The sequence below is a fragment of the Taudactylus pleione genome, unplaced genomic scaffold (genome assembly GCF_031769625.1).
Source record: "Taudactylus pleione unplaced genomic scaffold, aTauple2 ptg000006l, whole genome shotgun sequence".
Taxonomy (NCBI): domain Eukaryota; kingdom Metazoa; phylum Chordata; class Amphibia; order Anura; family Myobatrachidae; genus Taudactylus; species Taudactylus pleione.
The window spans coordinates 25454978-25477097 of record NW_028284409.1 but is presented as its reverse complement, the minus strand read 5'-3'; the positions used below and the strand labels follow the sequence as shown (position 1 = coordinate 25477097).

Below are 22120 nucleotides of genomic sequence, written 5' to 3'. Positions count from 1 at the left end.
CGTTTTCTATTACATCCCGCCCTACATTACAGAAAACATCACTTATATTTGTACAAGCAAAATAATCAATGTTTCATATCCGTAACATCCCTAATTGAATCTCCCCACAACCTGGTAATAAAAAGGTACAGGATCCATGATGGAGATCTGAAATGATCAGGAGATCTATGGGGAGGAATCTAATTGGAAGCGAGGGGCAGTAGCTCCCAGAATGAGTGCCCGGAGCTATTCAATTGACCGTGCTGTTATCCCGCGATTAGTGGATTTCTGCTCACACCCTCCTCAGATGCGAGCAGAAATCCGAGCTAACTAGTGCCTCTGGGCCAGTTGCAGTGTTACCATGTGCGGTAACAGAATCGCACCCGGCACTGAAGTTGGAAAATGAAGTCTACAGTGACTAAGACCAGGGAATTAGTTGTAGTAAACTGCATCTCCCGACTTACAGATGTGTCCTCATATACTATTGCCGGAGTCGCTCCAAACAGCCCTTCTCGGCTTCCTATGCATCTCGGCTTGCACCAAGCATCTTTTTCGCTCTTATGTGCATCTTAGTCGGCTAAAAAAGATGCTACACCACTTGGCGCAGCTCACTCGTGCTAGGCAACTCGGGCTGTATGAGGCTAGGTGTATGAGGACACATCTTTAAGCGCCGGACACGATGCAGTCAATTGAATGTGTGGCGCTCATCCCGGTAGCTACATTCCTTTGCTTCTAAATGAATTCCCACTTATGAATGCCACAGTCAGACCTTATCAATATCATTTGAGACTCTAGAATTAAATTAAGGACGTGCTGTCATGAATGGGCCACCTTGAAGAATTGGCGAAATTCATTGCACAGTGTATTACTATTTATGATTGTCTTACTAAATGATGGTAAGCAAGGAAAAGGGACTGTCACCCAGCGCCCAGTTCTTCTTACTGTGCTGGTTCTCATACCATTCCTAGGCCCACTGTCCCCAAAGAAAAACCTATGCAAATGGGTTGTAGTGGGCATCCCGATGGTCAGGATTTCGGCGCTCCGAATCCTGGCGTCGGAGTCCTAACAGCAGCCTGAATCCCTGCTCCAGAATCCAGACTGCTGACATCTCGACGGTGAGTATTAGGGTTAAGGCAGAGGCGGCTCTAGCCAAATTAGTGCCCTAGGCAACTTTTTGGGTGGTGTCCGCCCCCATAGGATCTCGAAAAGGGATGTGGCCTCATGGAAGGGGCGTCGTCTCACTGTGCTGTGATCCCTTCCCCCATTTTGCTGTGCTCCCAGCACCTCTCTCCCAGTACAGATAATAGCACAGCACCCCTGACCCAGCACAGCACCCCTCTCCTAGCAGAGCACAAATCACAGCACTCATCACCCAACACAGCACACCATCCATCACCCCTCTCCCAGCATAGCACAGCACCAATCACCCCAGCCCTCACCCAGCACATCATCCCCTCTCCCAGAACAGCATGGTGTCAGCACCCCTGACCTTACCCACAACAGCACCCGCCCTCACCCAGTGCAACACGTCTCGCCCAACACCATGACCCTCAAACAGCCCAGCATCCCTCTCCCAGCACAGCACAGCTAACAGCACCCATCACCCCGGCCCTCACCCAGCACATCATCCCCTCTCCCAGAACAGCATGGTGTCAGCACCCCTCACCTGACCCAGCACCCCTGTCCCAGAACTGCACCTGCCCTCACCTAGTGCAACACGCCTCACCCAACACCATGGCCCTCACCTAGCACAGCACCCCCTCTCCCAGCACAGCACGGTGGCACCCCTCACCTGACCCGGCACCCCTATCCCAGCACAACACCCCTCATCCAGCACCCCAGTCCTCACACAGCACCCCCTCTCCCAGTACGGCATGGTGTCAGCACCCACCCTCACCCAGCACCCCTATGCAAGCAGAGCAATCCTCTCCCAGCAGTGAGCTCCACAGCACCCCATCCCTAAAGCTAACAAAAGTTCTTCTACTGGTTTGTGTCAAAGTAGGTTTACATTTTATCATGGAAGATATCCTGGACACCAGCAAGGTCAAAGTTGAACTTTAGAATCTTGTCAAGAGGAAAGAATACAATATGGATGAAATATTCTGTTAACCTATACCGAGATGTTCACATGCCATTCTGTGATCTATCAAGAATGTGGACGCAGAGAGATACAGGGGTTAAAGTGGGCAGGAACCGGGTGGAACTGAGGACCTCATTCAGAGTCGGTCGTTGCGGCCGCATGGTCGTAAGGGAAAAGGGGCCGGATATGCAAATGATGCACTCGCAAGTTGCGTCCTTAAGATCGGATCGTTAGCTGGCCGACCAAGGGGAGGATGCGGCCGTAAGACAAAAAATACGGCCCCTTCTCGTACGCATTACACGTCATCTCCGGCCATATAAGGATTAATCGAGACCATCGGTAACCATCGGAACTGGTCGTAGAGCTTAAGGTTGACCATACCCTCTCTTAAGCACTACGATCAGGTCAGTGTACAAACCACCCATGTCACGTGTGCCATGACACTACTTTGTTAATTATGCACTCCCATAAAACGCCGTTCACATAATTAGGCACGCCTGCGTTCGGATCTCCACTCCCCCGTTTTCAAGCACCTTCCCCTGTTACCACCCACAAACGCCTCATTCTGTCACTCAAACTACCGACCTGGCTGTGTTCAAGGAGAGAGAAATTTCTGATCGTAGCAGCTAGTTTGCGCACGCGCATTGCGAACTTTACGCATGCACAGTTTAGCGAACATCGGTGGCATACGACCATGCGGCCGCAACGACCGACTCTGAATGAGGTCCTGAGTTCCGTCACAATGGTAGGTGGTGCTAGTTCCACCTCCACCAAGTCCCTGCACAGAAGTCCCACAGACAGAGAGCCACTCCCTGTCTGCCTAGGGAGCAGGGTTGCATAAAAATCTGATTTTTTTTTTTTTAAATTTAAAAAAAAAAAAATCGGATTTATTTGATTTAAATCGGATTTATTTGATTTAAATCACATTTTTTGGATTTAAATAGGATTATTTTATTATATATTTTTTTAAGTAAACCGTTTCATTTTAGATGTTTAAACCTTGTTTTAGTAATAAATGAACAATTTTTGAAATGAGAAGAGTAACAAAATGAACACAGTAATAGAATAAATACACACTAAACAGAACCATCAAGAAGTACAATTCGGCTCTGAATTTCACTCAATCAGTTGTTTGAGTCTGAGTCATACATGTACATGTCTTTGTCCATGTCCTCATGTTTGTCCTCAACAGAAAAGGCTCTGTACAATGCAACCAGTTTAGCTGCTTTTTCATTTCCCAATCTGTTGCATGTTTTGGATTGTACAAAACCGTACGTTGAAAAAATCCTTTCAATTCCTGCACTTGATGAAACTGCGGTGAACATCTGCTTCAGAAGATTTACTATAGAAGTGTCTAACTGAAGTTGAGCTGCGTAGGACATCCACCAGGCTAGAGGAGATACTTGGCATCCACTTCAAACATGTATAGTGCAAATGGTTTCATGGATGCACGAAAATTGATGATGACTGGCATAATTTGACGATTATTGGCATGAGCAAACTCTATAGCAGTCTCAATTCAGCAGGACTAAGCTTTTTTCCCCTGTACTTAGGATCAAGTACTGTAGATTGGCCAGCAAGTGGGCAACTGTGAGAGCAATTTTAGCTATTGCCTTTGCCATCTTTACTACATTGCTGTGGTCTCTAATCTCTTCAAGATCATCTAACAGCTTCTTCCACACTTGTACGACATCATTGATTGTGCAGTTGCGACTTTGTGCATGATCCAGAGCTACAGCTACATCATTTGATTTAAATCGTTTGATTTAAATTGTGCAACCCTGATGATTTAAATCATGATTTAATCATTTGATTTAAATCGTTCAATTTAAATCGTGCAACCCTGCTAGGGAGTCTCAATTTCTTCACCAGCGTATAGGTAAGGATAGAATCAAGTGAAGGCAATACAAAACCAGCATATAGGTAAGGATAGAATCAAGTGAAGGCAATACATAGGGGTTGCCAAAAAACATTAGGCATCCAAGTGACAAAGACTAGTTTGTGGAGACCCCATAAACAAAACGTCAGAGGCACGGCAGAAAAATAACACTGATGATATAGGATTTTTTTGTTTCTTTTTAAGTGATCTAACATTGTAGACTCAGCTCATAGTAGGAGTGCTAAAAAAGCATCTAAAATGTATTTCACACTTTTGAGCGTCTTTTTGTGCAATGTTTTACCTTTAAATGCGTATTATTCGCACAGCAGTGCAAATAGAACACACAAGCAGCTTCTGCTGAGTAAAATGATATGCGGCATGCCTATATTCTGTGTGCGACTGCGGCTGTATCTGCATGCGAAATGTTACGTTACAGTGTTAGCGGCTGTGACAATGTAACGTAACATTTTGCATGCAGATACACACGCAGTCGCACACAGAATATAGGCATGCCGCATATCATTTTACGCAGCAGAAACTGCTTGTGAGCAGTTCAGAGCGCATAAGACGCATTTGAAGTTAAAAAGTCGCACAAAAAGATGCTGGCGTGACTAGTTTAACGTGCAAGGAGGCTAGATGTATGTGGACACATCTTAAGCATAAATACCTTAAGTTACAATAAAGTAGTGTCTGGTAGATGAATGGTGATATTAACTTGCTATTTATTCATAACTATTCAATCAGTTCAGATAGATCTCTCAAAATCCAAAACATCCAGTACAGTTCCTTTTACTAGTATGCCTTGTCCACTTGTATGCTGACTCCTCTGCCAATGAATTTGGAATGACATGCAGACAATTTTAGTGCTGTAAAGTGTGAATCTGTCTTAAATAATCATGTCAAGTAGAAAACTCTCCCTTATTAATTAAGACATTAACCTAATTTCTGCGAAAGGTCACATTGCAAACTCCATGTTGGTAGTTTTTCTATGCAGTATCCACAAAAATTATACCATTCTTTTTGCTCCTTCTAACACCAAAATGGACAGAAAAGTGTCCTTTTCAAATTGAAATTGCAAATATGTAAACTAAAATCAAATGTGTATATTTGTTTTATAAACACCAAACAGAAATATTTTACTTTGGTATTAATCTACCTTTCCAAATCAGCAAAAAACATGATTCAATATGTAGGTTTTCATAATAAATGATGAACTCTATGAATAATAATGTATTTTTATATATTTTTTGCTAGTACCTGAATTTCCAAACTAAATGCATACACAGCATACCATTTTCAAAATTAGAAAACATACTGCACAAAATTAGGGGATTACTAGACTTGTCATTTCAAAGAAGGTACTCCCTTCTTTCAAATGCGGGTGCCCCTGAAATAATGGAAAATCTTCCACCATCACTGGACTACTTTTCTGCACTGTAGGGAGATCATTTCTGGTGATAACACTAAACACCAGACAATAAATTCTTTGGGGACTAATACTTTGAAAGTGGGGACTCCTCTTTTTCAAACAAGTGTGCCTACATGTGTTTAGGTGCCAGGATGGGAGAGCAAAGGGACTTTGTTTCCCCCCCCCCACATCTGCAGTCTTGATCTATATAAGGAGGATGAGGCCCACTTGGCATCTGCAGCAAAAGTTAATCAATGACTTTGCACAGTATTATTATATTAACAGGCTGTTTTAAGTGGATTTGTCTCAGTTTATATGAGAATAGCTTTTCACCTGCATCAGTATGACTGATATAGTTTTTTCATGTCATTGCTATGCCAATAAGCATTTTACTTATTTGCTATAAACAACTGTCTCCATGTGATATTGATTTTATATTTTTTTATTGAAATATATAATTTAATTATGGATTCTTTAATATAAGTGTTCATTAGGCCTATATTTTTTATTGCAATTCTGAGAGGCATGAAGGGAGCCAGCATTGGGAGGATGTGCTGGTTCATATAGTGCCATTTGGAGGTTTCTGGGGTACCTCTTAGGTGAGTCAGCTCTCGGTTTATATATATATATATATATATATGTGTGCAGTTATTATGCAGTACATAAATATGTAATTATATGACCCAGAGTGGGTGCTGCTATTAGGTAGCATTAATTATTTTGGGGTGAACATTTGTGCGTGGGGCCCCCGAGGTCGATCTGGCTGGGCTTCTTAAGGGCATCACCACTTAACTCACATAGATACATTTTCAAATCACCTTTTTATTTGTTTGTTTATTATTCATGTAATTTTAATTCTTTATTACTATATTAACACTTATTGATTATCTTTACACTTCTACTGTATACTTTACACTTCACCATCACCTTTTACCCTTTTTTCGTGTGATGCCCTGGGGATGGTCCTTGGCTGGATTTTTTGGGGTGCCCTGCGCCTCAGACATGAACCCCTGAATGTTAGAGACACCGGTATAGATGAGCCTTGACGCTGGCCCAGCGCTTAGTCATATATTTGCAAGTGTATGCAACTAATACCTCTGAATTTCTATTATCATGTAGGGTTCAAGTATTTTTGCTGATATTGTTGCAGTGTGCTGGAGGGAACAACCTTTTCTTCTGTGGTTCAAAGCAAACCCCACCCTTTACAAGCACCTGTGCAATACCATTAAGCTGATGTGAGCGACCATTATATCTTTTATTGTAGTTCATTAGGCCTTGTCTGACTATAGTCCACTAATAATATTATTACTAATAATAATAAGAAATTATATATTTTTTAGTATTGACATAGTAAATACATATTTTTAGATATAGGAGGAGATTCAGTTAGCTGCTGTAATTTACTGCGGGCTAATTTATCACCAGGGGCTATTCAATTAGCCCGACTTAACATTAATTTCTTTTCAATCCCTGATAAGTGTGGTGTTATCGGGATAATAGCCACTTAATGCCCAAATATGTCGACTTTTCATGGATTCCAGATGTTTATGCCTGATAAATTAACGTGTTAACGTGCGTTAACGCAGGTTAACAGGCGATAACACAGGCATCAGGAGAAAAAGAGAGTCTAATTGAATAGCCTCGGGCGAGAAAGCCTCCCTTTTTCTCCTCCTCTAATTTATCGGGGCTAATTGAATCTCCCCCATATAATCTACTAGTATAGCTCTGTCTGCTATTGCTGTTGTTTTATATATAGAGATCTTCAGAGTCTTAACTAGACTTTTTGGAGCCCAGTGGCAGAAAGAGCATTGGCGTCCCCCCCCCCATTAGAAAGTGCGCCTGAAAAAGGGCCATGGCCTCATTGGGAAGGGCCAGGGAAGAGATAGGGGAGGCCAGGAGATTCTGGGGATAAAAGAAAAGGAAGCTACAAGTGAGAATGATAGTAAACAGAAAATTGACAGGCCCAAACAGCGCCCCTTGCCCAACGGTGTCCTGTGCCATGGCACAGGTCACACTACCCTAGTTACGGACCTGGAGATCTTCACAGATGCAGTTAAAATATCTATTATCTAATATTGGAACATTTTTAGAAGTATTGACTACCAGAACATAGGAATTGCTTAATGTTATAACAATCTACTTGTTAAGAGAAAGAAATCTATGACTTGACAAAACTACTTGATTCTCAAATTCTACAAATATTTCTCTAACCTAGTCAGGTCTGACCAAAAGGGAAAACAAATCAACTTTCCTTATTTCATTTGTTGGCATATTTCCAAAAAATGTTTGACATTTGTTCAGATGTCAAAATGCTAAGTAAAATATTGATGAAATTTACCAGAGATATTTTGACTATTTTTCATGATGTAGTTTCCTCTCCTCATGTTTTTGGATTTGTTACATGTAAAACATGTCTGTTATTGGATATATTGTCAGAATAAATCACTTTCAAGGCCATGAGCAAAGTTTTTGGAAGAATAACTATGTAAGGAGGAAACCATGTAACTGGAGATTTAGCAAAATATTAGAAATTGGCCTTAATGGTCTGTGATCTTACGTTTATAAAGCTTAGTGTGAAACTGCCACCAGTAATAATTAATTACCGCTGAAATAACTTCAAATGTGAGATTTGTGCTTACCTGTTCATTTTTGGTCAGTCTGGTTTTATTGTGAATGTCAGAAGTAACCAAATTGAACCCATGTTTCTCTGATAAGATGCGTAATAGTAGGACGACTGTCCTGCTTCCACATTTTCCAACTCTGTTATATACTACTTGACTAGGAAAAGGCAGTACCTAAACAAAGGAAAAATACAAAATTATCATTTCTCACTCTCCTCATAAACACTTAAAATACAATTAATCAGGTAAAATATTTCCTTTCGTATACTGTAAGCACTAAAAAGGCACAGACCCAATACCTGTAGTGGTTTGTTGTACTGTACACAGTGGCATAGGCAGAGGGGTTGCTCCCCCTGCTGAAGATATATTAACAACAGCGGCTATCAGGTAAAAAGGGGGAGCCTCAGGTATTTGAGAAGAGTGCAAGGCAAACATTGCAGGGCCACACCCGGAGGTTTCCTAATATGTGTATTTTTCCACAAACAATATTGCTGCTAACGGAGGAACTGAGGAGGGGCAGGCAGATAGGCAGGTGGGCGGACCGTGGCTGGCAGCACAGAAGAGGCACATTACTCCACCCCCCCCCCCCCTCTTTCCTTGTGCTGCTTTTCATGTTCCAGTGGCAACGGCACACATAATATCACAATGTAAACTGCACAGAAAAGATATTCAGCAAAAAGTAAGTGACACTGTGGAGGGGGGTGCAGTGTGGTTCGGGGATAGGGGAATAATGTGTATAGTTTATGGAAGTTAATAAGTATAAGTAGGTAAGTTATAAGTGGGATTTATTATTAGGGTGAAATTGTTAATGGGTTAATGCTTTAATAGTTTATTAAGATGAAGGGTGTAATGCTTTTATTGGGGTTAAGTAAGGTAAATGATGTTTTACTAGACTGAGTAAGATAATGAGGGTGTTAATGAATATTAAAGAAATTGGTGATTCGGTAGTAATCGTGAGTAATTAATTAATGAGAGTTTATACAATAATGCTGAAAAAGTTAGTGAGGTGATAATTATTGATGAGAGGCCAAAAATATGCTCTCTGTAATGTATGCCAATCTCAAAAATGCTCTCTGTATTGTATAGGAGTCCTAAAAATATGCTTTGCATTGTAAGGTAGTCACAAAAATATCTTTGTATTTTAAGGTGATCACTGCAAAGCTGTGTGTATACACAGCATTGCAGTAATCACCTTAAAATACAAAGATTGTTTTGTGACTACCTTACAATACAAAGCATATTTTTAGGACTATACAAAGAGAATGAAGCCAATGAAACGTAAACTAACAATATGGTACTATACACCCCCAGATGCTTGAAAATAAACTGCTGGTTTGGAGAAATATTAAAGGCACACATTTTAGGTACTGTAGATCCAATCTACAGTACCAGAATATAACTGCAGAGCAGCTTTATTTGTGCAGAAGCTGCTTAAACAAGCCCTCAGAACCACCAGGTAATTGAATGGTAAGCTAATGGTAGTAATGAATAATTATATATCAATATATGTTCAGATGACACTCTCTACCAGCGTTACTAGCTAATGGCAAGCAGTAATGCTGGTACCGGCACAATAGAGGCTGCTACATGTGACAGCATCAGCCAATAAGAATCAGCCTCATTCTTATTGGCTATTGCTGTCACACATGACAGCCGACTTGAAAAGCTAGGGAATGTATGCTAGCCACCCAGCCAGGACAGAAGGGAATGAATGCACAGTGACCACCCAGTAAAAATGCCCTCTAAAACTGCATGACAATATTAAACTCAACATCTGCTAATACTCAATATATAATGTAAATCTCTTAACAAAAAGCTTTACAAAGACACATCCAGGAGCTTACTTTCTGAGAAATTACATACAGTTTTGGAGATGAAGGTGTCATTTGGGGTTGATAACCAGATAAAAGTTAAAATATCCACAAATAAATAACAATCCATTCTCAAATGCAATTACTTATTATGTGGTGCCATGTAATAAATGCAGTTACCAAAGTAATCAGGTAACAGAACAGTACATACAAGTTCCCATCTGATTATCAGAAAGGAGCAGTCAGACATGGACAGCTACATTATGCACAATCTGGTCTGGTGGCACAGTATATACAGAAATGTCCAAACTGCACTAAGAGACAAAGTTGCAGCAAGAGATGTGTGGCAGCGGGAACATACCACCAGGATCAGCACTGAACTGTGAAGCAGATAGGAGGCTGGGAGCCGGGGGCACATACATGCAATTACTCGGTGAGCTAGGGTCTCCATCTCTCCTGCACAGTTATAGTAATGCAGCAGATACTGAAAGCTGTGGCTTACGCACAACGAGCCAATTGGGACTGACAGATTGTTTGCGGCATCTGGAAAAACGCTTGTCCGGAGAAGGAAAGGTGAGCGCTACCATCAGTCCTGTGTCATGCCAACAGTAAAGCATCCTTAGACCATTCATGTGTGGGGTTGCTTCTCAGCCAAGGGAGTAGGATCACTCAGAATTTTTCCTAAGAACTCGGCCATGAATAAAGAATGGTACCAAAACATCCTCCAAGAGCAACTTCTCCCAACCATCCAAAATCAGTTTGGTGACGAACAATGCCTTTTCCAGCATGATGGCGCACCTTGCCATATGGCAAAAGTAATAACCAAGTGGCTCGGGGATCAAAACATTGACATTTTGGGTCCATGACCAGGAAACTCCCCAGACCTTAATCTCATTGAGAACTTGTGGTCAATCCTCAAGAGATGGGTGGACAAACAAAAACCCACAAATTCTGACAAACTCCAAGTATTGATTAGGCAAGAATGGGCGGCCATCAGTAAGGATGTGACCCAAAAGTCGATGACAGCATGCCAGGGCGAATTGCAGCGGTCTTGAAAAAGAAGGGTCAACACTGCAAATATTGACTAAACTAAAAGCCTTTGACACTTATGAAATGCCTGTAATTTTACTTCAGTATACCATAGTAACATCTGACAAAAAGCAGCAAACTTTGTGAAAACCAAAACTTTTGTCATTCTCAAAACTTTTGGCCATGGCTGTATTCCACCAATGTACAGGTTAATCGCATCCTCCAGCCAGTAACAAGATGCACCTGTGCTTGGCTTTTAAAATCCTGTCTCTCCCAGCATATAGATCCAAACCTTTTAATGAGGCTACACTACTGCAGTGCTTGAGTTCTTGATCTTGTTGCTTGTGTTTGCAGCTATTATGTGACATCCTGCTTATCTATGTGTTGGATGGGAGGATTGCAATCTGCTTTGCATATATTGTTTTTATTTAGTAATATGCACATGTGAAGCTTATTTTATCCTTGGAGATTCAATTGCATTGTTATTAATAGTGTATTGTTTTGAAAATGTGTTATATGGTCCGTGAATAAAATATTTTTATGGTGGTTAGCCTGACAGTGCGTCAATATTGTGATTATTATCCATGGATTAACCTTCCGCACCTTGACCTTGGCCTGCTTATAGTTATACTTGCTCTGCCTTGTGTCCAGAGATGGAAGTAAATGCTGTCGCTGCTGCGATCCCATATGCAGCAGCTGTGCTAAAATATGCAAATGTTGCAGCCGCCAGGATTTGTATTGAGATACCCAATTGCAGTCCACCACTTGTGTACAAAGACGCAACTGTCGATCATTGACCTTCTGAGTAACCCTACAGCCACCCTCACCCGACCCACAAACGATCTCTGACCATCAATCACTTTGCAAATAAATCCTCTCTGTGACCACCGTCGCAAGACCACCGCGGCACATGTGCAGTGCAACTCTGATGCATGTGCAAATTAAAGAACGGCCATTAGCAAAAACATCAATTCTGCATCCATCTCTGGCCCATTACACAGGTTTGTGAAATTGAAGGTACTGAAAGTTTTTTTAATAATACTTGTATATACATAATTATACTCCTGTGTACATCAAGAAATAGTATATTTAAAAAAAATACCACATTTGCCTATAAGGGGGTTACATACATTTTAAAGAAAAGTAATTGTTTTTGACATATTTATTGTGAAATACGAAGAAGTGTAGATGATATCACTGTGTTTTTGTCTTAATTACATAATAAAATAACAATAGAATCACACAATAATAGAAAAACCATATTTATTGAAAAAATCGTTAATATCTTGTTTTTTTTGTCTTCAAACTTTGTTTTGTCGCTTTTCGCTTATAAGCTTTTTCTGTGTCGTCTCTGTGTATCATCCAGCAGTAGTCAGCCATCATGCTGACGTCCCAACGACCCTGGTATCTTCTTTTTACATCTTTAACGTCTTGGTGGAACAGTTCACCGTGTTCTTCACTGTAGTCTCCGAGATTATTCGGGAAATGCTCAACATGGGAATTCAAAAACTGTACCTTTAAACTCATATTGCAGCCAAGGTTTCTGTAACTATTAAGCATTTCCCTGACAATTTTTTGTAGTTTGGATCCTTGACATTACCTAAAAATGTTGAAGTCACTTGTTTGAACATAGTCCACGCCAAAAGTTCCACAATATTCATTACACGCCCGAAATGTTAATCTTTATTAACTTTCTTTCTAACCTAACTTACTAATGTCAGGGCCTATAAAAATGCCTTCCTTCAGTTTAGCATCGGATAGGTTGGACTTTGGTGCAAAGATATCTGAAAGTTTCTCCATCTTTAGGCAGTGCTTTTACAAATTGTTTCATCAGTCCTAATTTTATATGTAGAGGTGGAAGTAAAACTTTATTTGGATCTACTAAACTGGATTTGATAACATTATTTTTTCCAATTTCTTATTTTTTTAGGCAGGGGTTAAAATGAGCCTGCACAGGGCAAAATTGTGTTGCATCTGTTGTAGTTAGTTCCACCTTCGCCAGCTCACCTTGCAGTTGTAGTTGTTGGGTGTGTGCAATGTTCCTTTAGACAGTATGGGGTTTAGGCCCTTTGTAAATTTCAGCTCCAGGCCCATGTGGACCTTAATTTGGCACTGGGCGGGGGGAAGTTTTATGACGAGAACTGAATTGCAACGTTCTATACAACCTACTGGATTCATTTATGACAATGTTTTATAATAAATGTAGGCAGAATAAATTTATTACTTTAAAAAATATGAGAAAAATAAATACACGTTTTGCAGAAAAACGTGATGTGATATGCAAAATCGGGAGTAGTTTTCGTGTTCAGAAGCCAAAAATATCACATAAATTTGTTAAAAAAGCTTTTTCATCGCAGACCTGTGTTATTAATGTAAGAAACCAAAACACATACTGATGCAGTGTAGCTAGATAGAAATTCAAAAATACAAAAATGTAATAATAGGCAACAAAGCCACAGAAAGGAAACACTGACAATCTATTTCATTGTTGTGGCAAGTCATCAAAAAAGCATTTTTGTAGATCCCCCTTTCAAATGACTGTGTACAGCTAGAATAGGTTTGGTGATGAACTCATTTATGGGACAAAGGCAGGGCCGGAAACAGAAATCATGGGGCCCGGTACACCCATTCTTTTAGGACCCCCCATTCCAGGGTACCTGGTAGAAACAGGCCAGTTGCTTGAGTCTGCCATCCCTGCACAGTGGAGAAATTGATTTCTCCCAACTCCCGCCACCGCGGGACACTGCGGCCCGTAGGTGGGGCTGCAGGACAGTACTTGAATAACGGGACTGTTTTGCCAAAAGCGGGACAGTTATGAGGTATGCCTATATGTGTTTTTTTCTGGGGAACCACTGAGCCCCCACAGTTTCCCTCCATGCACAACACTTACCTTATTCTATGTATGCCTGCCGCCAGGGCTGGTATCAGAAATGGTGGGGCCCCGGACTGAGAAAATTGGCAGGGCCCCACCCCCAGGTAATTAGAACCAGTCTCTGCCCAGCTATTTTTTTCCCCCCACTCCACTCCCTCCCCTTCTCCATTTATAAAATCCAGTCTCTGACCAGCTGTTTTTTCCCCCACTCGACTCACCCGCCGTTATTAAATCCAGTCTCTGCCCAGCTTTTTTTTTCCCCACTCCACTCTCTCCCCTTCCCCGGTTATTAGATCCAGTCTTTGGGCCTGATTCAGACCCGCTCGCGAGCGCTGAGCGCTCGCAAGCGGGTCGATGGTGCCCTAGTGCGCATGCGCACGACAAAGGGAGCTCCGTCGTGCGCATGCGCGAGACCCGGGGAGCGACGGGGAAGCGGTCGCTCCAGGTCTCGCACCAAAGGGGGCGTGCTGTCGATGTTGATTGACAGCACGCCCCCTTTGGTGGGCGTGCCGGGGGCGCGGCTGCCAGACGGAGGCGTTCCCATGGGAATGCCTACCGTCTGGGTCCGGCCACACTGACATCACCAGTGATGTCAGTGGGAATGATTTGGGCTCTGATAAAGCCAAAATCACTCCAGGGCTTGCGGTCACCGAGAGGGTCTCGTCGCAAGCCCGACCATCGCGACCATCATCATGGCACTCGCATAAGCTGTGGGTGGTAACCCACAGCTATGCGAGCGTCCAAGAGGCCACTCCAAGTTTAGGTAGGAGGGCCCTGATTCAGAGCGAGCGCTCTGGCCAGAGCGTCCGGCTCTGAATCAGGCCCTCTGTCTGCTGTGCACAGCTTATTTTTCACTTACCTTATTTCCTTGAAGAAGGCTGCCTCTTCCCCAGCACTGGGCTGATTCAGAGCCGGACGCTCGCTCTGAATCAGGGCTCTCCTACCTAAACTTGGAGCGGCCTCTTGGACGCTCGCATAGCTGTGGGTTACCACCCACAGCTTATGCGAGCGTCCATGATGATGGTCGCGATGGTCAAGACCATCGCGACCATCGGGCTTGCGACGAGACCCTGCGGTAGGGTCTGGGTGACTGCAAGCCCTGGAGTGATTTTGGCTCTATCAGAGCCAAAATCACTCCCACTGACATCACTAGTGATGTCAGTGATGTCAGTGGGGCTGGACCCAGACGGTAGGTGTTCCCATGGGAACGCCTCCGTCTGGCAGCCACGCCCCCGGCACGCCCACCAAAAGGGGCGTGCTGTCAATCAACATCGACAGCACACCCCCTTTGGTGCGAGACCTGGAGCGACGGCTTCCCCGTCGCTCCCCGGGTCTCGCGCATGCGCACGATGGAGCTCTCTCCGTCGTGCACATGCGCACTAGGGCACCATCGACCCGCTTGCGAGCGCTCAGCGCTCGCGAGCGGGTCTGAATCAGGCCCACTGTTTCAACTCCTCTTGATCCACGGCTCCTCCTACCTCAGGCTCTCCCTCCAGCGGCGAAGCGCGACATAATGACGTCACGGCCGTCGACTTCAAAGCAGGAAACTTTATTGACCATCGGGGGCAGGCGGGTGTCTATCATGCAGGTTGGTGGAGGAGCGGCCCGAGCGGGCCCACTGCCTTCTCATTTATGGGGACCGGATCGGCGGCCTATAGCAGCAGCGCCGGCGACTGGGCCCCTTTTCTTCTGTTCACAGGGTTAGTTCAGGCTGCAGGCTGTGCAGTGGCGGTAGAAGCGTGCAGGCCCCGGCGGGCCCCCCCCACTTCAGCCAGGGTCCGGGCCCTGGACCGCAGTCTGGCAGTCCCTTCTTGATGGCGGCCCTGCCTGCCGCAGTGTCTCTGCTTGTGTACATTTTCCTCAGCTCACCATATGCTGGATCCTCTCATTTCTCGGTGCTGGCTTGACTCCACCGGCTACTTCATTCTGGAAGGACTTATATACCTGTATGTATATATATATATATATATATCTCACACTGTGCTATCCCATCCCACACTGTGTGCTCTCCCATCACCCACAGTGCTATCCCATCCCACACTATACTATCCCATCCCCCATCTCACACTGTGCTCTCCCATCCCCCATCTCACACTGTGCTCTCCCATCTCCTCTCCCACTGTGCTCTCCCATCCCCCATCTCACACTGTGCTCTCCCATCCCCTATCTCACACTGTGCTATCCCATCTCCCCTCTCACACTGCTCTCCTATCCCCTCTCACACTGTGCTCTACCATCCCCCACTGTGCTTCCCTATCCAATCCCACATTTTGTACCCCCGCCCCTCCTCCCAGGCTGCACTTACCTGCTCGAGTTTCCTGGACAGCTTCTGCTGAGTCCTGACTGCTGCTGCTGCTGCTGGGCGAGAGAGAGGAGAGAGGCAGAGCACTGGGGTGGGGATCGGGACTGCCTAATGACTGCTTCTATCTCTCAGCCAGCGACCCGAAGAGTCATCAGGCAGCAGCCCTGCCCCCACCACAGTGGTAAGTAAGTGGCCGGCCCTGCTAGTATATGTAGCATGCGGTTGCAGTTAATGTCTCCCGGCCAGGTGGTAGATGGCACCCTGCTCCCCCCCTTCTCCCCCCCCTGACCCCCACTGGGCTTGTTGCTGCAGTTATCAGCAGGGGCCCCGTACATGCATGCACCCTGCTGATCAGTTGTACACCTGGGCCCCCCTGTCGCTGGGCCTGAACAAAGGTACTGTACATGCATGGAGCTAATACTAGAACAGCCTAGTTTTCACTATAAATCTCTTTCTCAGAGGTTAATGACAGACATTCGATTTCATATGAGAACATGACAATCAGAGAAAGTTCCAATGGCTACAGAGAGAATTCAAGATACAAGAGGAATAATAGACCGATTACAGTAGAAACACCGACAGTGACAGTTTCAGAGGAGAGAATTACACAAGAGAATGTACAAGCATTCAATGCAGATTTAGAGGCAATTGTGTCTGTCACACATTTTCACAAACATCAAAAGTACTCGAATAGTCTATGTGGCGCAAAAGGTGTGACAGTTGTGCCACTAGACCTGAGAAGATGATTATGGAAGGTTTAATTGTTGTTATCATTAGATGTTGTGCTGTCCAGTGCCCTATCTGTCCACAATAATGGCAGATATTAGGAACACTCTGGGACTGAAATAAGAATTCCCACACTTCTTATTCCACTCCATCCTCATAACTTGTGATTGGCACACAGAAGACCAGGAGAATTACCAGCTAGGGCCAATATTGGGACATCTTGATCAGAGGCCTCTGAAATAATATTAACATGAGCAGCTTATGTGGGTGTAAGGGACGATGCACACATCTCACATATTAGTAATGAGACTGAAGTTGAAGAGCATCCTGTGTATGACAAGACAAGCTTACAAGATACAGGGACTGACTCAGTAGTGGACACAGGGCCTGATTCACACCCGCTCGCAAGCGCTGAACGCTCGCAAACGGGTCGATGGTGCCCTAGTGCGCACGACGGAGGGAGCTCCGTCGTGCGCATGCGCGAGACCCGCATAGCGACGGCCAAGCCGTCACTATGGGTCTCGCACCAAAGGGGGCGTGCTGTCGATGGTGAGTGACAGCACGCCCCCTTTGGTGGGCGTGCTGGGGGCGTTGCTGCCCAGACGGAGGCGTTCCCATGGGAACGCCTACCGTCTGGGGCCGGCCCCACTGACATCACTAGTGATGTCAGTGGGAGTGCTTTTGACTCTGATAGAGCCAAAAGCACTCCTGGGCTTGCAGCAGCGAGACCCTACCGCAGGTCTCGTCGCAAGCCCGATTGTCGCGATGGTCTTGATCATCGCGACCATCTTTTTGGCCGCTCGCATAAGCTGTGGGTGTTCACCCACAGCTATGCAGGAGGCCGCTCCAATTTTAGGTAGGAGGGCCCTGATTCAGAGCGAGCGCTCTTGTCAGAGCGTCCGGCTCTGAATCAGGCCCACAGTGTCAATGTTGGATGCAGGAGGCCAATGTTTTCAATCTGCGTATGTGTCCAAGTTGCACTGTACCAGCAATGGTTACCGCTCTAAGATGCAGAACGAATTTGGATGCAAGAGCTGAGGATTTCAGTTTGCATTACTGGGAGGTAACATGGGGCTGGCTAGCCAGACAAGGGCACGGACGTGCAACTGTATCTAAAGACCTAATTGCATTGACAGTCGGCCATGTTCAGAGACTTTGCGCCTCCATAGGGCTAGTCTCCAATGGTGCGACCGATTGTGTGTCTTAATATCGGTGGGCGTGTCAGTAGGAAGACCATCAACCATGACTGTGTCTTTTGCTGCAGTTGCGGCTGCAGCAAAAGAGGTAGTTGTGGCTGCAACTGCATCCACCTATATCTACCAAGACTATCTCTTAGTCCACAACTGACTGCGCAGGAATTATTTGGGCGCCAGTTAGAGTAACATCATTCAAAATGGTCGTATGCTGTCTATTGCTGTATAGAGGCAGCATGTAGCCACTCTGTCACCATATTGGGTGCAGACTACACATGCTGTGCCCCCTGACCTCTGCGCCTACAGTTGCGTGAAAGAGTTTTTGACCCCTTTTTGATTTCTTTGATTTTTGCATATTTGGCAAACGTAAATGTTTCAGATCTTCAAACATAATTGACAAAGACAACCTTGGTAAACAGAAAATACTGTTTTTAAATGATTATTTCATTTATTGAAGGAAAACAGTTATTGAATACCTATATCATCCATGTAAAAAATAAATTGACCCCCTAAACTTAACTGGTTGTGCCACCTATAGCAGCAAAAACTGCAACCAAACGCTTCCAATAGCTGGAGAACAGTCTTTCACATCGCTGTGGAGAAATTTTAGCTCACTCTTCTTTGCAGAATTGCTTTAGCTCAGACACACTGGAGGGTTGACAAACATGAGCTGCCCGTTTAAGGTCCGGCCGCAGCATCTCAACTGGAGTCAAGTCAGGACTTTGAGTCGGCCGCTCAAAACCTTAATTTTGTTTCTTTTAAGCCATTAAGAGGTGGACTTGCTTTTCTGCTTTGTATCACTGTCTTGCTGCACTACCCAATTGAGATTCAGATCATGGACTGATGACCGGACATTTTCCATCAGATATTTCTGGTAGAGAGCAAAATTTGTGATTCCGTAAATTTTGGCAAGTCACTCAGGTTCTGAAGCAGCAAAGCATCCCCACACCATCACACTACTACCACCATGTTGACTGTTGGCATGATGGTCTTATTGTGGAATGCTGTGTTAGCTTTAAGCCAGATGTAACTGGTAAGACTTATATTTTACAAAAACTTTCATTTTTGACTCATCAATATACAGAGCATAAGCCCAAAAAGCTTGGGGTTTACCAATATGGTTTTGTTTTTTTTCCGGCAAATGCGAGACAGGCCTTTATCTTCCTCTTGGTTGACAGTGGTTTTCGCATTGCAACTCTCCCATGGATAACATTTTTGCCCAGTCTGTTTCTTATACTGGAATCAGGAACACTGACATTAACTGAGGCAAGCAAGTCTTTCAGTTCTATAGATGTTCGTTTGGTTCTTTTGTGACTTCCTGGATGAGCCGTTGATGCACTCTTGGAGGGATTATGGTATTCTGGGCACTCCTGGGCAGATTAACCACTGCCCAGGAGAGGCCGGATTACCATAATCACTGTGGATCACCAGAGTACCAGTGCCTTAGAAATGGCTTTGTAACCCTTTCCAGACTGATATATTTTAATAATTTACTTTGTGAACTCTTCTTGAATTTATATTGATTGTGGCATACTGTGCTGCTTTCAATAAAAACCGAGGTGGAGCTGCATAAATCAGTAAACCAATATACAGTCGGGTGCATAAATATTGGGACATTGACAGAATTTTCATATTTTGGCCTCTATTCACCACCACAATGGCTTTGATATGAAACAAACAAGATGTGCTTTAACTGCAGACTTTCATATTTAATTTGAGGGTAATTACATCCAAATCAGGTGAACGGTGTAGGAATTACAACGGTTTTTGTATGTGCCTCCCACTTTTTAAGGGGCCAAAAGTAATGGGACAAACTAAACAATCCTAAATCTAACTTTCACTTTTTAATACTTTGTTGCAAATCCTTTGCAGGCAATTACAGGCCGAAGTCTGGAACGCATAAACATTGTCAGAGTTCAGCCGGGGATCGGCCGTCCCTTACCGTCCCGCCGGCTTCCTCTGACTTCCCGGGCAGTCGGGCGGCTCGTGCGGCGACGTGGGAGGTGCTGAGCATTCTCCCTGATGCTGTGTCCCGGGCGGCCTGGGGCGCGGGGATCGGAGTCCCTGTCATGGGCGCTGCCATGATACTTCCCTCTCTGACTGTCCTTCCTCCCCTGACAGTCTGGCCGGTCAGCTGACACTGTGGACCAATCAGTGGGCTTCCAGGGGTATATTTCTGGCTCCTGTGTATCAGGTAGTTGCCTGAACAACCATTGTCGCTGCTAGTGTTACTAGTGGTCTCTCGTTCCAGGTTCCCTTGCTTCCAGTGGTCTATTCCTGTGTACAGCTATATCGTTTATCTCACCAGTGCTTTACCACCTCAGCCTGTGTGCAGCTATATCGTCCATCTCACCAGTGCTTTACCACCTCAGCCTGTGTGCAGCTATATCGTCCATCTCACCAGTGCTTTACCACCTCAGCCTGTGTGCAGCTATATCGTCCATCTCACCAGTGCTTTACCACCTCAGCCTGTGTGCAGCTATATCATCCATCTCACCAGTGCTTTACCACCTCAGCCTGTGTGCAGCTATATCATCCATCTCACCAGTGCTTTACCACCTCAGCCTGTTTGCAGCTATATCATTCATCTCACCAGTGCTTTACCACCTCAGCCTGTGTGCAGCTATATCATTCATCTCACCAGTGCTTTCCCACCTCAGCCTGTGTGCAGCTATATAATTCATCTCACCAGTGCTTTACCACCTCAGCCTGTGTGCAGCTATATCGTCAGAGCGTTACCACCTCGCCTGTGTGCAGTATACCTCCATTCCACCAGTGCATTACCACCGCCACCTGTGTGCAGTATACTATCCATTTCACCAGTGCTTTACCATCACAGCCTGAGTGTAGTTATACGTACCCACCTCTCCAGCGTTGTAATCTCTGGCTGGCTCCAGTGCCACTACCCACCTCGTTACTGGACTCTGAGGTCCCTACCTACGTGTTACAGTATTGCATCGTGGTGCACTCTTTCTCACCGGCAACCTGGTAGAGTGTGTCTGCAGTGCACACTTCCTTGTACCTCAAGTACAGTGTCCCTACGTGCCCTTTACTGGCACCGACCCTTTGGGCCACGAGTGTTCGTCTCTCCTTTTTCCTGCAGGCTTTGGTCACCTAGTCAAAGGACCGCGACCTGCTTACGAGGTGCAGCTCAAGCCCATATCCCGATTGGTGGGGTCACTGGCGAACACCATCTCGTGGGTTAGATTCCGCACCTTTGACTAGGTCTCGCCAAAGACCAAGACCCGTGGATGCGGAGGTCGTACATTCAGGCCCCTCGCCTCCGTTTCCTCCCACAGCCTCAGGCCTCAGCTTCCAGAAAAACACCTCCCAGCGTGATAGACATCACCAGACGCTGGGTTTCAATGTCTTCAGTTCCTGCTTGTTCTTGGGACATTTTCCCTTCAGTTTTGTCTTCATCAAGTGAAATGCATGCTCAATCGGATTCAGGTCAGGGATTGACTTGGCCATTGCATTACATTCCACTTTTTAGCCTTAAAAAACTCTTTGGTTGCTTTTGCAGTATGCTTCGGGTCATTGTCCATCTGCACTGTGAAGCGCCATCCAATGAGTTCTGAAGCATTTGACTGAATATGAGCATATAATATTGCCCGAAACACTTCAGAATTCATTCTGCTGCTTTTGTCAGCAGTCACATCATCAATAAATACAAGGGAACCAATTCCATTGGCAGCCATACATGCCCACGCCATGACACTACCACCACCATGCTTCACTGATGAGGTGGTATGTTTTGGATCATGAGCAGTTCCTTTCCTTCTCCATACTCTTCTCTTCCCATCACTCTGGTACAAGTTGATCTTTGTCTCATCTGTCCATAGGATGTTGTTCCAGAACTGTAATGGCTTTTTTAGATGTTGTTTGGCAAACTCTAATCTGGTCTTCCTGTTTTTGTGGCTCACCAATGGTTTACATCTTGTGGTGAACCCTCTATATTCACTCTTGTGAAGTCTTCTCTTAATTGTTGACTTTGACACATATACACCTACCTCCTGGAGAGTGTTCTTGATTTGGCCAACTGTTGTGAAGGGGTTTTTCTTCACCAGGGAAATAATTCTTCTGTCATCCACCACAGTTGTTTTCCGTGGTCTTCCGGGTCTTTTGGTGTTGCTGAGCTCTCCGGTGTGTGCGCTCTTTTTAAGAATGTTCCAAACAGTTGATTTGGCCACACCTAATGTTTTTGCTATCTCTCTGATGGG

General features: G+C 44.7%; 1 protein-coding gene across 2 annotated transcripts in view; it reads right to left on the bottom strand.

Annotated features, from left to right (window-relative positions):
- UST (uronyl 2-sulfotransferase) overlaps window positions 1-22120 on the bottom strand; it is a 459504-nt gene that overhangs the window by 127410 nt on the left and 309974 nt on the right. For both annotated transcript variants that reach the window (XM_088455738.1, XM_088455807.1), the window contains exon 3: window positions 7986-8141. In XM_088455738.1, coding sequence (XP_088311864.1) covers window positions 7986-8141 — 156 coding nt within the window. The remainder of the gene's footprint in view (window positions 1-7985; window positions 8142-22120) is intronic.